This window comes from Lactuca sativa, chromosome 2, assembly GCF_002870075.4.
Source record: "Lactuca sativa cultivar Salinas chromosome 2, Lsat_Salinas_v11, whole genome shotgun sequence".
NCBI classification, from domain to species: Eukaryota; Viridiplantae; Streptophyta; class Magnoliopsida; order Asterales; family Asteraceae; genus Lactuca; species Lactuca sativa.
The window spans coordinates 85,607,113-85,627,125 of NC_056624.2; the positions used below are offsets into that span (position 1 = coordinate 85,607,113).

General features: G+C 35.3%; 3 protein-coding genes across 3 annotated transcripts; 2 read left to right on the forward strand and 1 right to left on the reverse strand.

Annotated features, from left to right (window-relative positions):
• Positions 1-275: 275 nt before the first annotated feature.
• LOC111915265 (uncharacterized) lies at positions 276-3,461 on the forward strand. Its single transcript, XM_023910941.3, has 2 exons — positions 276-594; positions 1,456-3,461. Exon 2 carries the CDS (start codon positions 1,472-1,474, stop codon positions 3,323-3,325), a length of 1,854 nt encoding a protein of 617 aa, XP_023766709.2. The 5' UTR covers positions 276-594; positions 1,456-1,471; the 3' UTR covers positions 3,326-3,461.
• Positions 3,462-4,407: 946 nt separating this feature from the next.
• LOC111915257 (4-diphosphocytidyl-2-C-methyl-D-erythritol kinase, chloroplastic) lies at positions 4,408-7,963 on the forward strand. Its single transcript, XM_023910932.3, has 11 exons — positions 4,408-4,743; positions 4,851-4,946; positions 5,499-5,567; positions 5,645-5,749; positions 5,835-5,891; positions 6,061-6,261; positions 6,371-6,463; positions 6,801-6,900; positions 6,986-7,085; positions 7,425-7,510; positions 7,749-7,963. Exons 1-11 carry the CDS (start codon positions 4,516-4,518, stop codon positions 7,844-7,846), a joined length of 1,233 nt encoding a protein of 410 aa, XP_023766700.1. The 5' UTR covers positions 4,408-4,515; the 3' UTR covers positions 7,847-7,963.
• A 433-nt stretch (positions 7,964-8,396) lies between these two features.
• LOC111915247 (cysteine proteinase inhibitor A) lies at positions 8,397-9,221 on the reverse strand. The gene is made up of 3 exons (XM_023910923.3): positions 9,061-9,221; positions 8,644-8,866; positions 8,397-8,556 (listed from the first exon to the last, which is right to left on the reverse strand). The coding sequence occupies exons 1-2, from the start codon at positions 9,160-9,162 to the stop codon at positions 8,672-8,674; spliced, it is 297 nt and encodes a 98-aa protein (XP_023766691.1). The 5' UTR covers positions 9,163-9,221; the 3' UTR covers positions 8,397-8,556; positions 8,644-8,671.
• Positions 9,222-20,013: the final 10,792 nt, after the last annotated feature.

Here is a 20,013-nt window from a genome sequence, read left to right on the forward strand (position 1 = left end):
AGTAGCTTTTCAAAAAGCTGGCTTATAAGCTACTTTTTGGCTTACCAAACACGACAACATAAAAAAGCTCAAAAAATAAACTGGCTTATCAGCTAGCTGTGGCATGCCAAACACAGTCTTAAACTCTTCGGTCTCTTCCCAAACGTTTCGATTGAAAAAACCTCACAATAACTTTTGCAATAAAAAACAAGACTAAACCGAAAAAAAAAATAGCGATTATAACAAAAAATTAAAAGAACTTTTTTTTTTTTTTGAATTTGCCAATAATCTATTCACAATATATTAGCCGAACAGTGACATTTAGAATTGGGCCAAACTAAGTTCATGATAAGCCCAATCCACATTACGTTCTTAACGGGCTAAAGTCGGCGACGTAAGAATTGTGGTGCACGCTTTGGTGCAGAGAGCGATAGATATAGAAGCGAGTGAGAGAAGAACAAAAAGGGGAAATATTACGTTCGAAAAGTCGACTTGCAAACCCTATCGATCGAAAAAGGGGAGAAAAAGGATCGAATAGCAAAAACCCTAACAATTCACCAGAGGCGCTGTTTTTTGCCCAAGCTTTTTCTTCAAATCGATTTAGCAGTAACGGTGGTGAGTTGATCGATTAATTTGTTTTCATTTTCATCATTTGACTTTTTCGCAATGTGTCTTGGTTTTTCTACGAGCATTTCTTTCCAATTGGAAGATGTCTATGTGTTTCTTTGGTCAATTGATGCGTTTTAGCTTTTAATCCTTGAAAGTTAGTTAAATTGAATCGGTTACAGAGATTAACAAGGCAAAACTACTTGAAATAATTTGGAGAGAAAGCGCGTTGAATGAAATTCCTTTGTAAACCCTACTGAATCGCTTTTACTTGAGTTATAGCTTTGTAAGATGTTCAGAGCTTGGATGAACAAGTATCGTTATACCAAATGCTACACCAAGAAACTAGTTTTGCTGTCGGTAGTTTCTTTGCCAGCTAACATTTCCTGCCAAGAAACTCTCAGAACTCTAAGTTATCCTCATAACATCATTTCTTAACATGAGAACATGCTGTTATTGGCTTAAACTTGTATAGCTGCATTTATTATCAAGTGCAATTGTGTTTGTAACTTTTTATAATATATGTGGATGATCGTAATTCATATGGTAAACTTGATTCTACATTGGATTTGGAAAATGAGATCCCTCTCTTGCGGTTATAGCTTTGTAAGATGTTAGTAAATAGCATATCTCTTCTCTTTCATGGTGGTTTGACAGTTGTGATATTAGGATTTGTAAAATCTGCTTATGCTGATGAAATCTAGTCTGTAAGAATTAGACCAATATGTTTCTAATCCTACAAACTGACAAATCATATGATCCTTCCAAATATTCAAATCAGTTCTTATGATTTTGAGATTAAAAAATAATTTGTTTTATACAAAAAGTCAAAAGGAGTTGAGAAATTTGAAAAAGTCATTGACATTGCAGGGAACAAGTATTTGAAATGTCTCCATCAAGATCAAAAGCCAAGGATAAAAGAGCTTCCGGAAAAGAGCCACTGAAACCTTCTGCAAAACCCACCACCGCTGGTGCTGGCGGCTACAATCCACTTCTGGGGACCTTCCATACACTTGAAACCACCCCAGTTTCTACTGTGCCGCCTGTTAATGGCCGTTTCCGGGATATTGATGACACCGATGACCCTAGCGGCAACGCGGTGGGCATAGGGGTGGACTACGATTGTCTTTCCAACAATGGCAGCTGGTCCGGCGAGTCAGAAGATCCAAAAGACAAATCTTCTCAGGGCACCGCCTCCCGCCAGGAGGCGGCGGCAGTTTCCGGTGTTGATAGTGAGAAACGGGAAAAAATCCGGCAGAAAAATGAGAAGAAACATCAACGACAAAAAGAAAGACGAGCTCAAGAACTCCATGATCGATGCTGTGGATATCTAATGTCAAGAAAACTAGAAGCACTTGCTCAAAAGCTTGTTGCAATGGGGTTTACTTCAGAACGTGCAACAATGGCTTTGATTATGAATGAAGGAAGAGTAGAGGAGTCAGTGGCGTGGTTGTTTGAAGGCAGTGAAGATTCCGGCCACCACAACCTTGATACTGGTGGTGGTAACTTGAAGGTTGACATATCACAGGAGCTTGCTCAAATTTCTGAAATGGAAATCAAATTCAAATGCTCAAAACAAGAAGTTGAACGAGCTGTTGTGGCATGTGAGGGTGACCTTCAACGGGCGGCTGAAAACTTGATAAAACTCCAGAAACAAGAATCTCAACCTCCACCACTAAAGTCCACCGAACCTCCGGCGGTTGTTGTTGGCGGTGGCGGTGGTGGTGGTAAACAGTCACTACCCACTCCTCCGAAGGTACAACCGAAACGAACTTTATCTTCAGGAGCTTTGCCTATACAGAAACTGGACGACAACTACCCATCCATGGCTGCTCCGGCAGGGCGGCTGTTGGCGGAATCCGGCACCAAAAACATTCAGTTGCTGAAAAAAGCTCAGCCACAGCCCCAGCCCATCTCCGACTGGGTAAAACCACAACAACCCATTTCCGCTCCGGAAAAAAGATGGTCGGTAAATGGGCTGAGCATGAGCCCTTCCGCTTCCTTTACAATGGCGGCACCACCACCACCACCAGCAGCTTCAAAAAGTGAAATTCTTGGAAATGAGTTTAAAGGTTTACAGCTGGGATCTGTTGTAATGATGCAACGACCCCAATCAAAGCAGATACCATTACCAACCACAAGTATGAGTTCATCTTTATCTCAATCTCCATCTCCATCTCCATCTCCATCATCTTCTTCATCTCATTTTTCTGATTGGAATCCTCCTCATATGCCAACCCCAACCACCACAAGAAGCTTTAATAACACCACAACCTATGGCAATGGCAACCAGTTTCATTATCAGCACCGCCAACAACCGCTGCCACAGCACTATGTGCCGACTCCTACTCTGGCGGCTGCTTCTTCTCTAGGGCTGTTTTCCGGTCTGGGCTCAGGCGGAGCTCCAGGCGGCACGACGGGGGCGGGGGCGGCTCATGTAGATTGGAATGGTGACTGGTCCTCGCAGTTTGATTACACAAATATTGACTGGAGTTTGAATCGGATCCCATCACCGAGCTCGTTGAGACCAAACGGGATGTGGATGGGTGGTTCTGGGAGTAAAATGGCGGTGAGACCGGTGGCAGCTAATGGGTTGCTGCACCACCACACTGACGGGGTTGGGGTGGTTGGTGGTGGTTCGGAGGCGGTGGGTGGCGGTTCTCGGGAATGGTCGTCTCCGTTTGAGGAGAAGGATTTGTTTAGTTTACCCAGAAAGTTTGTTTCTTCCCCCACTCTGTAGTGGGAGAGGGGAGTTTGAAAAAAGAATAAGATAAAAAGAAAAAAAGGGTATGAAAGATCTAAAGGAAAAAACATGACTTGAAAATATGTGGTGTTGATTGTTGTTTTTCTCAATCATGATGTCTCCCTATTGCTTATTTGCTTATTCTTTCTTTAGTTGCCTCCGTAACTAAACTAAAGCTTCACCCTTAACTGAAATTCTCCACACTAAAAAAAAAAATTCTTGGACGATTAATAATCAGTCGAACAGTGAATGGTTGGCCTGTTTTTCTTCGTTTCGTCAATTTAATAGCTCATTAATGTGCATCACTAAGTAATGTTCTAACTGCTTTTCAAATGAGGAATACAATGTTGACTTGATTGGCATAGTCCCTTAATCTTGCTCTTGTAAATAAATTATGTTATAGAAACCTTTCATTCCATGAAATGAACTTTTATAAGGTTTTTTTTAGATGGTCCACCTTTTTATGGATCCATTTACACCAAAGCAGACCAATAACCTTCTGATGAGTCATAACCATCAAACCAAAAGACCTATAAAATACAAGTTTTGTTACGGAAGAGAGTGTATTTTTTTGGGATTGGATAAAAAAACACCCTAAATTAATTTTGAAATATTTTTATTGGTTGAAATTACATTGTATCCGAAAAAACTGATTATAAGTAGTTATCCAAAAAAACTGATTATAAGTAGTTAACTATAAGTTGACTTTTTAAAAAGTGTTCGGGTCCAAATGTGTCTTGTTAGTAACACACTTTTGTTTTTCATTTAATAGAAGCTTTGTTTCATGTTAGTCCATATATTTGTATATTTCGTCAACAACAGCAATTTAGTATAATTTGCATACATTAATAGTGTTCTTTGTGCGTAAATTGTATTTCTTATTACAATTTGTTGGTCAAAACAGTTTAAATCGCGATGTTTTTTTTAAAAAGTTGAAGGTAAATTTTGTCCAACATTACAGAAAATGATTTCTTTTTATATATTTAAAAAAAAAAAAAAAAAAAAAAATCGAGGGGAGTGTTGTGTAATTTGGCTAAAGAAGTGCCTTCGAAAACGTTAAACGTAAATACGCCAAAGAATCCATACCCATCCTACATTTGGATTCCGTTTCTCACCTAAAAAATCACTCCTCGTCAACTCAAAACGCCATTTTTGATCTTTGAATCACCTAATAATCCTCCTCTCTCATGGCGGCAATGGCTGCCTCTCACTTCTTCTGTAGTCACCACATGAACTATTCCAGCGATAGCATATCGAAATTCAGTAATCCCCTTGGAGATGGAAGCTTAAGACCGTATTTTTCTTCCCATAAGTCAAAAGGGCTCTCATCTTTTCAAACGAAATGCAGAAATTCGAGAACTCATATCGTCAAAGCAATATCCGATAGCTCAAAACATGAAAGAAAACAAGTGGAGGTGGATTTCGTCAAATTATTTGGGTTAATTAGCGATTTTTGTTGCTACCCTTTGTGCTTATTGTCGTTAAGTCTCATTATTTTCTTTTCTAATTGTGGGAATTTTAGCTAGTGTATAATCTTGATGAAAAGCTAAATAGATTAGCTGATGAGGTGGATATGAACGCTGGATTGTCAAGGCTCTCTCTGTTTTCTCCTTGCAAGGTAAGATAATGTGATTCCTTGATTACTTGTGATATTTATTTCATGTGTTTCTTGATGGAAAATGAAATTGGAAGTAAAATTATGATTTAATTGGTATTCCCTACTTATATTTTTAGCAATAGTTGTGATAGAAAATATGGAAATTGGGAAGGAAGGATGTATGTTAGTAGTTTCAGAATATAAAATTTATATGGAATTTGTTAGAATTCAAGAATATTTTAAAAGTTTTGATGTAGGCAACTTGAAGATAGTCTTTACGGATCTTGAATGTGAAATACCCCATTTGACCACAAGTAAAACTCTTATGATTTCTTAATTTCTAAGGCTCCTTCATTATACAGCATAGGTTTCTACTTTTTTTTTTTCTTTCAGATGAAATTGATTAACTAAATTACCATAGGTAGTTAGTTTTCAAAGTTCCATAGTAATAGGAAGAAATGAAAGTAGGATGATATAATAAGCAAATAAACAAAAATGTGTTACTATTTCTTGCATTTAACCCATTTTTTATGAGTTCAATGGATTGAATCTACTTTTTGTTTTGAAACGCAGATCAATGTTTTTCTAAGAATAACGAGTAAGAGGCCAGACGGGTTTCATGACTTAGCATCTCTATTTCATGTAAGTTCCACAATATGTTGCTTTTTTTAAACTTTTATAATATTTTTGATGGCAATTTTGAAACTTGAAAATTTCAGGTAATCAGCTTAGGAGATAAGATAAAGTTCTCCTTGTCCCCATCAAAATCTAAAGATCGCCTATCAACTAATGTGCCTGGAATCCCACTTGATGAAAGAAATTTAGTAAATCACTAATTTTTTTTTTCATTATTCTTTTGTCGTTTTATTGTTTAATGTACATATTTTACCACGTGTTTTATGCATTCAGATAATCAAAGCCTTGAACCTTTACCGGAAGAAGACTGGAAGTGACAAATTCTTTTGGGTAAGATCTGTAAAATTAGCAGTTAGATCATATAAACAATAACAAGAGAGTAATGGGTTTACAATAATACAATCATGAAAAATCTATCTATCGTTGATTTTTTTCATAAAAAGTACAATGTTGTAATAGAATGAAAAAAAAAATGTAAGTAGGTTACTATTTGTGGCAGGTTCATGTGGATAAAAGAGTTCCAACAGGGGCGGGGCTTGGCGGTGGAAGCAGTAATGCTGCAACGGCTCTTTGGGCGGCAAACCGATTCAGTGGTGGGGTGGCGACTGAAAAGGAACTTCAAGAATGGTCAGGTGAGATTGGGTCGGATGTCCCTTTCTTCTTCTCTAAAGGAGCAGCCTATTGCACAGGTAGAGGCGAGGTATGTCAATCACTCAATTCTCATGCCACCAAAATCTTCAATTTTGTAATTTTTGGGATGATTTTTGCTTTAAAAAATAAAAAAAGTTAATGAAATTTGCTGATTTCAGATTGTTCAAGATATACCCTCACCTGTACCTTTCGATTTGCCAATGGTTCTGATTAAGCCTCCAGAGGCATGCTCAACAGCTGAAGTCTACAAGGTGATTTCTTTTTTTATTTATGTAATTTATATTATTTGTTAAAGTTAACTAGAAATTTTTTTTGTCACAGTCTATGTGTGTTTTAATGAGCTTTTATTACGTTTTAGGTTTTAATGTTGTAAATAAAAAGTTCGTTAATTATAATCAAACATTCTATAGACTATGGAATATGCCCTATTTTTACAATAATCTTATTTGTGTTATATTGAGATTTTATTAAAATTAGTTGTTTTATGTCTTTGTGAATTATGCCATGTCCCATGTAACAAAGAAATAATATTTATTAGATAGCAAAAAAAAAAAAAAGATTGTTAAAAGTTGAAATGTTTGTTGTCAGCGTTTCCGGTTGGATGTATCAAGTACCATTGAACCTTCAACTTTGCTGGAGAAGATTTCAAAAAATGGAATATCACAAGATGTTTGTGTAAACGATTTAGGTATGAAGTCACTATCAATTTCTTCCATAGATGAGATGATGAGAATGAGATGATTGATTTGACTTCACATTTATGCTCTCCACAGAAGCTCCTGCATTTGAAGTGCTTCCATCTTTGAAAAGACTAAAACAACGCATCCTTGCTGCAGGCCGTGGGAAATATGATGCGGTTTTTATGTCCGGAAGGTACCGACTTTTATATCGCTACTTAAGGATTAAATGCAAGAATAGCAACATACTTTCATTTATTTCTTTATTATAGCATATGTTACTTTCATTTCTTCTTATTATAGCATTCTACTTTAAATGTTTTTACCCAATTATAGCAATATCCAAACCAATTTTCACTACTATAGTTCGGTAGATTTTCATAGTATATAATGTCCTAATAAGAAAAAAAAAATCAAAGTAGTTCTAAATTTTAATTACCACAAATTATTGTACCCTTCATGGAGTCTCTTTTAATAAAAAAAAATTATTGCTAAAATATCAACATTACATTCTTTCATCATATTGATTTTGCAGTGGAAGCACTATAGTAGGGGTTGGTTCTCCTGATCCCCCACAATTTATATACGATGAAGAAGATTATAAGGACGTCTTTTTATCCGGTAAGTCAGTGTTACTACTATGTATACATATGTATGCATGTATTTATGACTATACATTAATTTTTAATAACTTGTAGCTAGAATTTGTATAGTAAAACCTAGAAATTACATATTTGATCATTCTCATTCTTACAAACAACAGCCAAAGACTTTAGCTGTTTATTACACTTGTTACTGTGTGTTTTTTACTGTTACCATATGATTATTACATTTATGCCATGACTTTTTGCAAATGCAGAAGCTACCTTCATCACACGTGGAGATCAACAATGGTACACAGAGCCATCATCATCAAATGCTACTTCACATATGGACAAATCCAATTGTGTCGGATAGCCTGTATCATTGTTTATGGATATGGTTGCTGTAAGTGTAATAATCCTTTAGGATCCACGGCTATATTTCAGTATTTATCAATTGTGTTGTTGAGCAAGAAAATTGATTTGGGTTTTCCATTTGATCCACACGTTGATTATATGTTTTCCCTTATGACCCTTATATTGGTCCATGATATTAAAGGTTTTTTGGAAAAAAAAAATGTTAAGGACTTTTTTGAAAAGAAAATTAATTTAAAGCCAAAAGATTACCGGTAAATTTGTTAAAAGAGCCATCTTGAAGAAAAAAGAAATGGAAAAAATAAAAAGTTATGTTGTTTTTAGAAAAAGAAAAAAAAAAAAAAAAAAAAAAAGTTAAGATTTTTCTTTTTGTCCACCATTCTTTAGGAGGGATTTACAAAAAACCAGGCCGTTTAAGACCGGGCCTGTTCGAATATGCCTTTACCAGCATGCGATGGGTCATGTCATGGGAAACCATTATTCAATCGGGCCCCTTAATTAATTTAATAACCGATAAACAGAATACATGGTATAATAATCTAGAACCAATGTGAAATTAAGAACACGTACATACTAATTATTTCATTAACAGAAGGTTTTAAGATACATGTTCAACAGAATCCAAACTTACACAATATTCATACAAAATTAGAAATACTTAAACATCGACTTGAATAAATTCAAGCTTTACACCGTCAGCACTCTGATCACCTGCATTTGGACCAACAAATTCTGCTTAATATCCCAAATCCCCAATCCCAATCAACCAAAATTAAGCACTGAATAGGAGGAATTTACCAGAGCCAGAGGAAAGTTAATTATTTAATTAAGATGAAGTTGCAGCATCAACAGGCCCAAAAGCCTGAACTTCCTTGAAGTTCATCCATGGCTTCACCCACACTTTGGCTTCGTAAGTTTTCTTCGCACCACCATCTTTTGCTTCCAGTGTGATATGGTGTATAGTGCCTGATACTGTCTGCTGCTTTGTACTTATTACCTTCTCAAATTCCAAAACTGAATTCTGCAAAACACAATTCAAATACGATCAAACTTCTGAAGATTTTGCTCCAAAAAAATCCTAATTTCAAACATCATATCCTAAAATAGGCACAGATCGAAGATCAGAATGTTCATCTCGAACCCTTGATTATTCAAAAATTGACATCTAACGAAATCTGCGCTTGTAAAACTAACTGGAGAAAAGATGAGGAATACCTGTTTCTTGTTATGCTCATCGACAGCAAATTTAGCAAGGTTGTCGATTTCAAGACTGTTTTCCGCTCCCTTAGACTCGCGAATTCCTCCAAGAGGTGCCATTTTTTGTTTTTCAGGTTTTTGCTTGTTACGATCAAAAGCAAGCGTATTCTGAAAGCACAGAAATGGAGTGGGTGATTTATAAAGGGTTGTATGTTCAAAGTTTCCGCGTGGGAATCTTTTTTATGTCGGTAAAGATTATCCATTTACAGAATATATTTTTAGCCCAACGACTTATAAATCATTTCATAAATAAAGATTCAGTTCTATGCTTTTTATTTTTATTTTTTATTTTTTTTTATATGATTTAACTTATTTAAATTTTAACAAAAAATTGAATAATCTAACCATAATGTATATTTAAAGATTTTTTTGGTAAAATAATCATTAAGTTCGGAATGGAGAATTTAGGACCGACAAAAATGATTTTTTTCTAACATTGACATTCCGCATTCAAGATTGACATTTCGGATTTTGAAAAAAAAACAAAAGAAACTTAGGAAGTTAAAAGAGCAAGTCCGAAATACGATAAACAATTCCGAAATTTCGAGAAAAAAATTCGTTTTTTACTAAAATTTTAAAAAAGAATTAAAGAAACGTAATAAATATATAATATATACGACACCATGGATTAAAATCAAGCATTTGATTGGAAAAACGATAATATTAAATGCTTCGAAATAGACATTTAAGATATAAGTAAAGAAGTTTCTTTTAAAACTACCCAAAAAAACAAAATTTGAAAAACAATCTCAGAAGAAAATGGTTATTTTTCGAAAAATGATCATTTATATTGGTTGGTATACTCAATTTCCCTACTTTTATGCATATTTTGTTATATTTTATAATTAGTTATTTTTTTATACAAAACTTTCATTAACTTGAGCTGATTTTTACATCTTTTTTATTTTTAATTTATTGGTGATCATATATATTGGCAAAGATATAACATGGATATAGTTTTAGGTTTTTGTAATCTTTTGGGATATATCATATTATTGTCAAAACTAAGTAAATTATTATGATATAAAAAAGGAAATTTAATGCTACCTGATAAATTGTATTTTATACAATATAATTTATTCCATTGAAAAATCTATGCAAATATCTTTGAGTAGAACACCAAAAAGATGTCAACATGAAGTCTTAACAAGGAAGTTATTGATTCGTTAACGCGCAAATGAAGTCTTAACTACGAGGAATCGAGGATGTCAACATGAAGTCTTAACAAGCAAGTTTGGGTCACCTGATTTGTTTTATATTTTTCCGATCTCCTTTTAAACAATCGAAACAAAAATACAAATAAATTGTAACAATTTTGTTTGCTTTTTGTCACAGGGACTAAGTAGGAAAGAAGTTGAATGTTCAAGGACTTGGAGCTTCAGCTGAAGTGCAACTAATAGAAAATTCAGCGGCCCTTAAATGCCAAATTAAGAAATATAAGGGCAACTAAGGTATGTTCGACAACGATATGTCGATATGATAGTTTTTTTAACTTTTAGTTTTGAAAAACGACTTGGAAGCATAAACTGAGTTCAAAAATTGTACAAAAGAATATTCAGTTTTGTTAAGTAGAAAAAAAAATATAAAATAAACATGACCACTAAAATTATCATTTTATTCAAAAAAAAAAAAAAAAAAAAAAACATTTTTTCCATCACTGACAAATCGATTATAGGAGGTTAATAGCTGAGTTGGCAATTTTTATAGAAAAATGACTTGAAAGAGAATAAAGTTTCAAAAGTATACAAAAAATACAATTCAATTTGTTTAGTACAAAAAATATCAACAAACTATAGAGTTTGTATATGTGTGACCATTAAAGCTACAGAAAATTACAAAAACATCTATAAAATTTTCAAAATAAAAAATTGTTTTATCCTAACATTATTTTTTGGGACGTTAAAAGCGGAACTATGTAAGTTTTTTTTTTCTTGGGATAATGACTTATAAGGGTAATATATGTTTGTTTTTATACACATAAGATCACTTAACTTATTTGGATTGTTCGCAAAATATCATTATAACCGGTTGATGTATGTTTTCCGACCAATGATGTTTTGATTTTTTACACGTTTAGTCATTTATGTTTTGTTTTTATACACATTTAATCACTTATGCTTTGCTTTTGCATACATATAGTCACATATGTTTTTTTTAGACTTCCATCTTTTTCAAAAATAGAAAAGTTTGTGTTATCTCCAATCCATGGAGCTTTATTTCAATATGGTAAGGTTTTATGGATCTTTTTTTATTACCATAGACTTTCAAATCTAGTTTGCTTGTTGGAGGAAACTCCTATATACTTTAGTGGCAAAATTTATCAATTATCAATCAAACAAATAAAAATTATTAGTCATAGTAATGCATATCTAAATATTCAAGCCAAATGAGTTTACTTTGAGAAGACAAATGCTAAGAGGGTTGATACTAGCCTTGAACTCATCTTTAAAAGAATCAAATTCATCAGGAGTGCTATTAGGTAAAGCCTTAAGTTCAGAGACAAGGAATGAAGAGTTAACTTCAATCCAAACCAAGAAAGCGAGGCAACTTTATGTGCCTAAATCTTTCATCTCTTAGAACATATATGTTTAAGTTATTAATAAGTGCAAGACTACTCTCAAATCTAGGAATTGTAAACAATGAAAGCTCTATTAGCAACTCATAAACAACATTTGAACAATAAAAGCAAGGCCTAATAACAAAAATTCATCATATATTAAACTTAGATGACCCTCCATGAACTGGTCGTGCATCATCTAGGTCATAGTTGGGATCTCCCAAGTCATTGTAGAATGCATAATCATAAACCATGTCCCATTATTTACTCCCCGGATCCATTACCTCTCAAGATAATCAATTCTTCTTCTCTATATGAGCTTAGTAACTCGGTTTTTTAGATAAACACATGAATTATGTATTTTTTATTAGATGAACACATGAACTCGGTTCTTGAACTTCTAAAAAAATCAAACACATGATGAACATACACATGATGAGTGACTAAAGTTGTATAAAATCAAAACATAAGTAACTAAATGTGTACAAAAACAAAACATAAGTGACTAAATGTGCTCAAAAACAAAACATTATTGCAAGGAAAACATACGCCAACTGGTCATAATTGTATTTTATGAACAATTCAAACAAGTTTAATGATCATATATGTACAAAAAAACACAAGTGACTAACTGTATACAAAAACAAACTATATTACATTTATAACTCATTATCGTTTTTTCCCCACTTTTGCTTTTGTTACCTGTTATAGGTTTCTAGGTTGCCTTCAAATAAAATTCGTAAGAAAACCTTTAAGTTTGCAATTCTTTTAAATTGTACCGTAAATATGTTTTTTTTCATGTATACGAATTCATGCAGAAAAACGCAATTATACATGAAAAATATGGTTAACTAAACACCGTATTTATGTTTTTAAAAAGACGTTATTTATTTATATATGTTTCTGTGAGGGGTTACTCTTTAGCAATGAAATTATTTAGAAATATTTACTTTCTGGTAAGATGGTTGTGTATGGCTTTGTTGAGAGGGGTTACTATTTACAAGGAGCTTATTGAAGATATTATACCTATGACTTTGTTAGAAAGGGATTACTTTCTAACAAATGGATTTATGGTTAAAGGTTAATATGAGAATAATGTTATATGATTCCTACGGAAATATTGAATATGTGATTCCTTCGGGAATATTGAATATATGATTCCTACAATAATAAGGATACGAGAATCCTACCACACTATTCCTAATGGAATATTTTTTTTGTAGTTCCACCGGGAATGTTGTCATAGGTTTCCTATATAAAGCATTGTTAAGAATTTCCTACGGAAACATTGGAAAAGATTCCTCAAGCAGATATTAGGCTAATTGTTGGGATGAAATCCCTACGTATACAGTTTATGTGCAAAAATTATATTTGATAATACCAATGAGGTGTTATATTAGGGGCGGTGGTGGTGGATGTTAATGGAGGAAGGAAGAAGCAAAGGAGAAGAGATGTTTTAAAGGAAGGTGAAATAATGATCTCTTGATCTTTATATTGCAAAGAAGAAGTAATGTTGACCAAAATACCATCATTGCTTTGTGGAAATGTATCAAAAAAATAATAATAATAAGAATGTAAAAAAAATACGAAAATACCTTTTAATAATAACCTAAAATTTTTTTAAGTAGTTACTAGAGTTTATTATTATTATTATTATTATTATTATTATTATTATTTAATCTTTTAATATGCCATATTAGTTGTTTTGTCTATAAATAAATATCATTCGTAATTTGTGGAGAAAAGTATTCCTTATAATAATTATCAATAGATAATGAACATTAATGTATTTGTAGATTACAAAGGCTATATGACATATAAACACAAAACACGTGCTTTTAATGCATCATGAAATAAATGGATAATATATCTTAAGAAATGTGACAATTATTTATAGTAATGAGACTAGAAAAAGTAAAAAACTAAACTAAAAAATCAAAGAACCTACATATGGTGATTGTTAAAATTCATATCGATATATAAAAATATTATTCTTCAAAATTATAATTCATAAAAAGGAAAAAACTCTTTTTTTAATGTTTTTAGGGATTATTTTATATCAAATAAGTCTAAATATGTTAAAATTCATAATATTGTGTCGTCTAAATAAGTATTCATATCGATATATAAAAATATTCTTCTTCAAAATTATAATTCATTGTTTACATGTGAATTTTAGTACATATTCACATACATGTACGCTGGGGTATAATTTTTTGTTGTGAAGTGTCCGAAACTGAAGGTTGCCAAAGTTATATCATATGAAGTGTTGTCTACGTTGAAGTAGTTGGTATAACTTATTATGTTCCTTCAACATATATGTTTATCAAGTTGTCCGAAGTGTGTATGTTAGTCTAAACTAGTTTGTTGTGCTTAACTATCAATGTCCACGTTTTATTTTATGATTAGATGTATCTTTAACACTTATGCCTATATATGGTGACTGTTATTTAGAAAGGTAATTGATTTTTCATGATTTTTCTTGCTCATAACTTCACTGTTAATCGTGCTATTCATTGTAATCATTTATTTCATCTAATCAAAGAGCATAACATAGTATTTACTTCTCGTTGTCCATACTTTTGCATTGATTGTATAATTGTTCTTGAATCCAACGCTCAACAAGTGGTACCAGAGAGGGATTCTTTCATCTCTCTAGACAATTTCATTCATATTTCATTATAGATCTGAACTGTTCTCAGACATGCTTTCCGCTTTTGAAATGTGTTTATTCAAAGTTCTTTGAATTTTTTAGATCATGTTTACTTGATTCAATGAGAAAATTTAACACTTATGAGGTTTCTTCAGAACATTCATTCGAGTCAAAGCAGACATATATGGAACAAGTACGATGATTAACTATGCTAATCTTCTAGATTCTTCTATAAAAACTCCAATCTCACATTCCGATCATTAAGATCAATGGTTTGATCATATAAAGGATTATTTGACTGACTAAGATGAAGATTTATGGAGGCCAATAAAAGAGTGTTTTTTTAATCCAAATGTTGTTGGTCGATTTGATCCTAGTATCGATGATGAGGCTTGCGTATAAATACTCTCTTATCTTCTCAGTTAAAATCATAAACGACTACAAACAATTTTTGAGGGAGATTTCTGCACGTTTTCATCAATTTCTGAAGATCTGAAGATTGTGGAACAACTGTCTCAATTAGTTTAGTAAGATTTAGTTGTTTAATATTTCTTTTCATAGTTTTAGACTGATTTTATCCATGTTTGCCTAAAAACCCTAGATTTCAATTTTGAAAAAGATCAGTACTTTTTATGTGATTAATCATTAGATTTTGGTTTTTACTTTGTGATTCTATCTAGTGGTTTCAATTTTATGCTTAATGAATACTTGATTTTTGATTTTTTAGCATTATCACCTAATTTAGGATTGATCATTTTAGGTGATCATGCTAAAATGATTCAATCCATCTTTATGCTCTTGCGCCACTTCCTGTAATACAAATAAACTGAGTGGGTCAGGCTTGGGAGCCTGGTGAGCATATAGGGTTTTCAACCCACAATAAATATTTATATTTAATTCAACAATCAACAATAACCCGATTACCCATTTCCGTTATCCTCACTTTACGTCCCTAAAACAACATCTATTATAAGGGACCTAATCTAGGATTTTAATCGGGACGGACATTACTGCGAAGGGGCTTCCTTAGCAATAAATATCCTAAAGGCAACCATGAGGGGGATAGAGTACACCGGTGAACACATCGTTCACAACACCTACATGTTAAGAGCCCGCAAGTGTTCCACAAGACTGTCTAGAATGAGTCCGTGGTCGTCATCCATACTCTGCTGAATGACTAGATCAACGACAACAACATCGAGGCCTCTCATCTGTTTATTACACACCAACTATCTACCCATGTTCTGCCCAACATATTAGTAGATAAAAATATACATTTTTATACATAGTTTAAAACCTGTATAGCATGCTCAATCAATACATTTTCCACATAACAGACGAGGCACACACACATAACACGTATTTCATTGAGAATAAAATCAGATCTATGAGATAGAAGAAAGTGAATATACCTTCACACATATAATCAACAAAATATACACGTAACACGTATTTCGTATAAAATACTTCATAATAATGTGTTAGAAGAAAATGACTACACACTCACTTGATCAGAAGATGATCGGACAGCACTACGGTTTGCAGAAGTAGTGTTTCTCCGGTAGATCTGGAAGATCTTCACAAAAACCGGGCTCCTCGCGGGCAGGGCTTCGACTCGGAAATCTCACTTCTCGGGATCCTCGGGGCTTCGGATCTTGCTTCGAGGCTTGCGAATGATACCGGGGCTTCGGGATATGATTGGCATGCAAATCGAGGCAAAAACTAGAGAGAATAAAGAGTTTGAATAAGAGAAAATGGTTGATCTCGGTTTCTATTTATAGGTTGTTGGGTCTGGGATTACGCTGGGCGTAATTTGGTTACGCTGGGCGTACTTCGACATCACTGCATGCGTCATTTGGTGGCACTCGAGTATTGGTCAAGCAACTTGCACCCCTCTGAGTACACTAGGCGTACTCAAATTACGCTCGGCGTAATTTGACTCGTCAAACTTCTAAATTGCGTAACTTTCGCATACGAGCTCCGTTTTCGACGTTCTTTATATCCACGCGTAGGTCAGACCATACTCTACAACTTTCATTTAGACTCCATCGGCTAATTTTGACTTTTATTTTTATTATTTATTTTTAGTAGGCCGGGACAGGAAAACTTCGTTATAAATTCATAACTTCTTCGTCCGACGTCCGTTCTCGCCAAACTTTTCATCGTTTCGCTACTAACAATGAGATCTTCGATTCTCGTTTAGATTGTTTCGGCTAAAAACCGCTCGATCTCAAATCGAGTATTCGGGCTGCATACTACCAAGTCGAAACTTCAGAAAATCATAACTTCCTCATACGAAGTCAGATTTGGGCGTTCTATATATATTCAGAAACCTCGTTTCGGCCACTACAACTTCGTGAAAAGATATCGGGCATATCTCACACTTTAATTTTGACGTTTATTTTATTCTTAATTCATTAAATTATAATAATTAAGAAAATAAACACATAATTCACATAATTCACAAATAATACATTCTTATTATTTCAAATTAGTTTACAAAGGTTAACCTAGACTATTACATTGCTAAAAATGGCAAGCCCAGAAACACAGGCGTTACACAAACATACTACACAAAATGGGATTTCAATTCCACCATAGAAAAAGTTTTACACGCATACTACATGTAAACTCGTTATCGTAAATTGTGAGACACGTCTTCATTGTACTCTTAGAGTACTGGTTAAAATTCTTGAAATAGTTATAACCAGAGTCTCTTGTAGGGAGAGCGTGGTGATTGTGTATAGATCTATATTGGGATTGACTCCCCACACCAACGGGACCTGCAGGTCTACGGGTGACAAATGTCATTTCGATTCCGACGCCTGAAGAACGACGCAGCAAATATCTCTGTTATAGTATGGTTATAGCGAGTCACATAGGGAGATAACGACACATATAGTTTACGGGAATTTCTACTTTAAAAAGGGGTTTTATCTATTTCGAAACTTGTAACATCCCAAAATTCAAGGCCAAAAATTTCATTTTTAAATACATTATTATATAAGACCATCAGTAATAAAACATTCATATTCATATCTCATGTCAAAACCAAAGTGTCAATAATCAAAGCATTTTATCGTAAAACCATATCAGAGTGTGATCCCAAAGATCTCTTGTGCGGAAAACATAGTGTGATGCGCTGCGATCAAGCCGACTCCTTCCTTTGAAAACGAGTACCTGAAACCAAAACTGTAAACCGTAAGCACAAAGCGTAGTGAGTTCCCCCATCATACCGCATACCATACAATCATATAATGAACAGCTAGGAGATACGGGCCTCGCCCACACTCATGGAGATACGGGCCTCGCCCACACTCCGCTAGCTGGGAGATACGGGCCTCGCCCACACTCCACTATCTCTGAGATACGGGCCTCGCCCACACTCAGCTACTAAACCATAACATACAAGTATACACAATCATATAGTGAACAACTAGGAGATACGGGCCTCGCCCACACTCCACTATCTCTGAGATACGGGCCTCGCCCACACTCAGCTACTATCACAAGTATCATAACACAAACATACTATCAGACATACCTGGGGTGTCCGAACCACCCTTCGGTCCTAACAACCGAACTTGGGGACTATTCCCCTCCTACTGCCACTATCACATATAACATATCATGCCAGCATATAAACATATCATCACATACTGTTAGACATATCTGGGGTGTCTGACCTACCCTTCGGTCCTAACAACCGAACTCTACTACTATCACATCTAACATATCATGCCAGCATATAACATATCAGGTAGTAGCAAACCTAGATGATATCACAAAGACAATCATCTAACATACAACTCATACTGGAGGGCCGACATTGTGGCCGTAGACCCACCGTTACTGGAAGGTAACTCACCTCACACTGCTGAAGTCCCGTAGACACAATCCCACACTGCTGAAGTCCCGCAGACTCAACCCCAACTACTGGATGACAGATTCCCGATCTGTCAATATCAAAACATCACCCAATTAATAATTGGGTCCCACTACATAACCATAAACACTTACTTTGGATAATTACATTACCCAAGCTTGGCTTATTCAAGCCCAAGGCCTAATCCGTAGGCCCAATGTCAATTAGGAATCAAAGCCCAACATATGGCCCAATTTTCCAAATTTGGCCTAGGCCTATACATGGTCTCATTCTAAGGCCCAACATCATATAATCATTAAGGCCAAACTATGGCCCATCTATGGCCCAATTTTCCAAATTAGGCCCAAGCCCCTCACATGGGCCTTACCCTAGGCCCATTAAATTACTCTAGACCATATGCTTGATCTTGGATAGTCCATTTAATAACCCAACCATCAAGGCCCAATAGAAAGGCCCAACAATAAACCCAAGTAAAATTAGGGTTTCACATAAAATGATGATTAGGGTTAAGTTTCCTACTTAACCCATTAAAGACTTAATCCATTAAGGACTTAACCCATTAAGTCCAATATTGCTTAGATTAATTTTCGCCAATGATTATTATTTAATATTCCAAGTTATTAAATAATTCTTGTGTGTGTGACCCGATTAATTCTTAACGTTAGGTTTTCATTGGCATTAGGGTTTTCCAATCCAATTATTAGCCCATAATCAATTTGTTGGCCTTTTATGTCAATTAGGGCTTTATTGGGCCTATAGAGTCCATTAAGCTTCATTGGGCCCATTAGAGCTCCTTTGAGCCCATTAGGGTCTCACTAAGCCCATTAGGGCTTCTTTGGGCCCATTAGGGTTTCTAGCACCCCAAACGAATCAATCACAAGAGGCAAAACGCACCGCCACCCGACACGGCGGCCGGTGGCGGCAGCCACCACCTCACGGTGGTGGTTATGGTTTCTTTCTCATTATTCCATTTCCTTTTACAATTTACAATGAAATACCAAAGCACACACACACACCCTAACTAATGTAAACACATATACATGGCGGTGTATGGTGGCAGCCACCACCTTGCGGTGGTGGTGATGTGTTTTTCGACCAAATAAACACCCACACACACATACTTTCTTGAAAACGGATCCTTCCGTCGATCTAGCGGCGTATGGCGGCGGCAAAAACCTCGGAGAGGCGGTAGTGGTGGTGGTTCACGATGACAACCGGTGGTCCTCTTGATTCCCAATCAAGCAAACATATGTGCACACTTAAAAACATGATCTGAAGACCGAGACATCTCCCACTTAGCCGCTACAGGTGGCAGGCGACGACTGGAACCCTAGAGACGGCGACTAACAGCGGCGGCGGCACCCAAAAACGGCAGAGAAGAAGCAGAACGGCGGCGACGGACTTCGACCAACAGCAGGGGCTCCTCCCCAGTTTGTTCCTCCGACGAGAAGGTCATGGCACCCGACGATGGACGTGTATTCCATCAGCAACAACCACAGCGACAACGAACACGGTGGTTTCAGCTTCAACAACGGAGGCGAAGAGAGGTTGGCTGCTGTGGAACGGTCTCGGGAGCGGGTGGTCCTCGTTGTCGTCGGCAACAAGAAGGAGAGGAGAGAGGTGGCGATCGGAGGTGAAGAAGTGGGAGCGGCGGTTGGTGAGGAGGCATAAGGAGGGAGCGGCGACTGGTATCTTCAAGGGTTAGGGTTACACACCCTTTAAATACCCTCCTCCATCTACAAGTTTCCCATAACGACAATAATAGTCCCTGCCCTTCAATTCTCTTTCAAATGAAACCCAAAACTTGCATTTTAG

Excerpts from the sequence above, each read along its gene's own strand:
- LOC111915265 (XM_023910941.3), top strand. The coding sequence starts at position 1,472 with ATGTCTCCATCAAGATCAAAAGCCAAGGATAAAAGAGCTTCCGGAAAA.
- LOC111915257 (XM_023910932.3), top strand. The coding sequence starts at position 4,516 with ATGGCGGCAATGGCTGCCTCTCACTTCTTCTGTAGTCACCACATGAAC. Across the intron at positions 4,744-4,850 it reads ATGAAAGAAAACAAGTGGAG|CTAGTGTATAATCTTGATGA; the intron begins GTGGATTTCGTC and ends TGGGAATTTTAG. Across the intron at positions 6,262-6,370 it reads ATTGCACAGGTAGAGGCGAG|ATTGTTCAAGATATACCCTC; the intron begins GTATGTCAATCA and ends TGCTGATTTCAG.
- LOC111915247 (XM_023910923.3), bottom strand. The coding sequence starts at position 9,162 with ATGGCACCTCTTGGAGGAATTCGCGAGTCTAAGGGAGCGGAAAACAGT. Across the intron at positions 8,867-9,060 it reads ATGAGCATAACAAGAAACAG|AATTCAGTTTTGGAATTTGA; the intron begins GTATTCCTCATC and ends TGTGTTTTGCAG.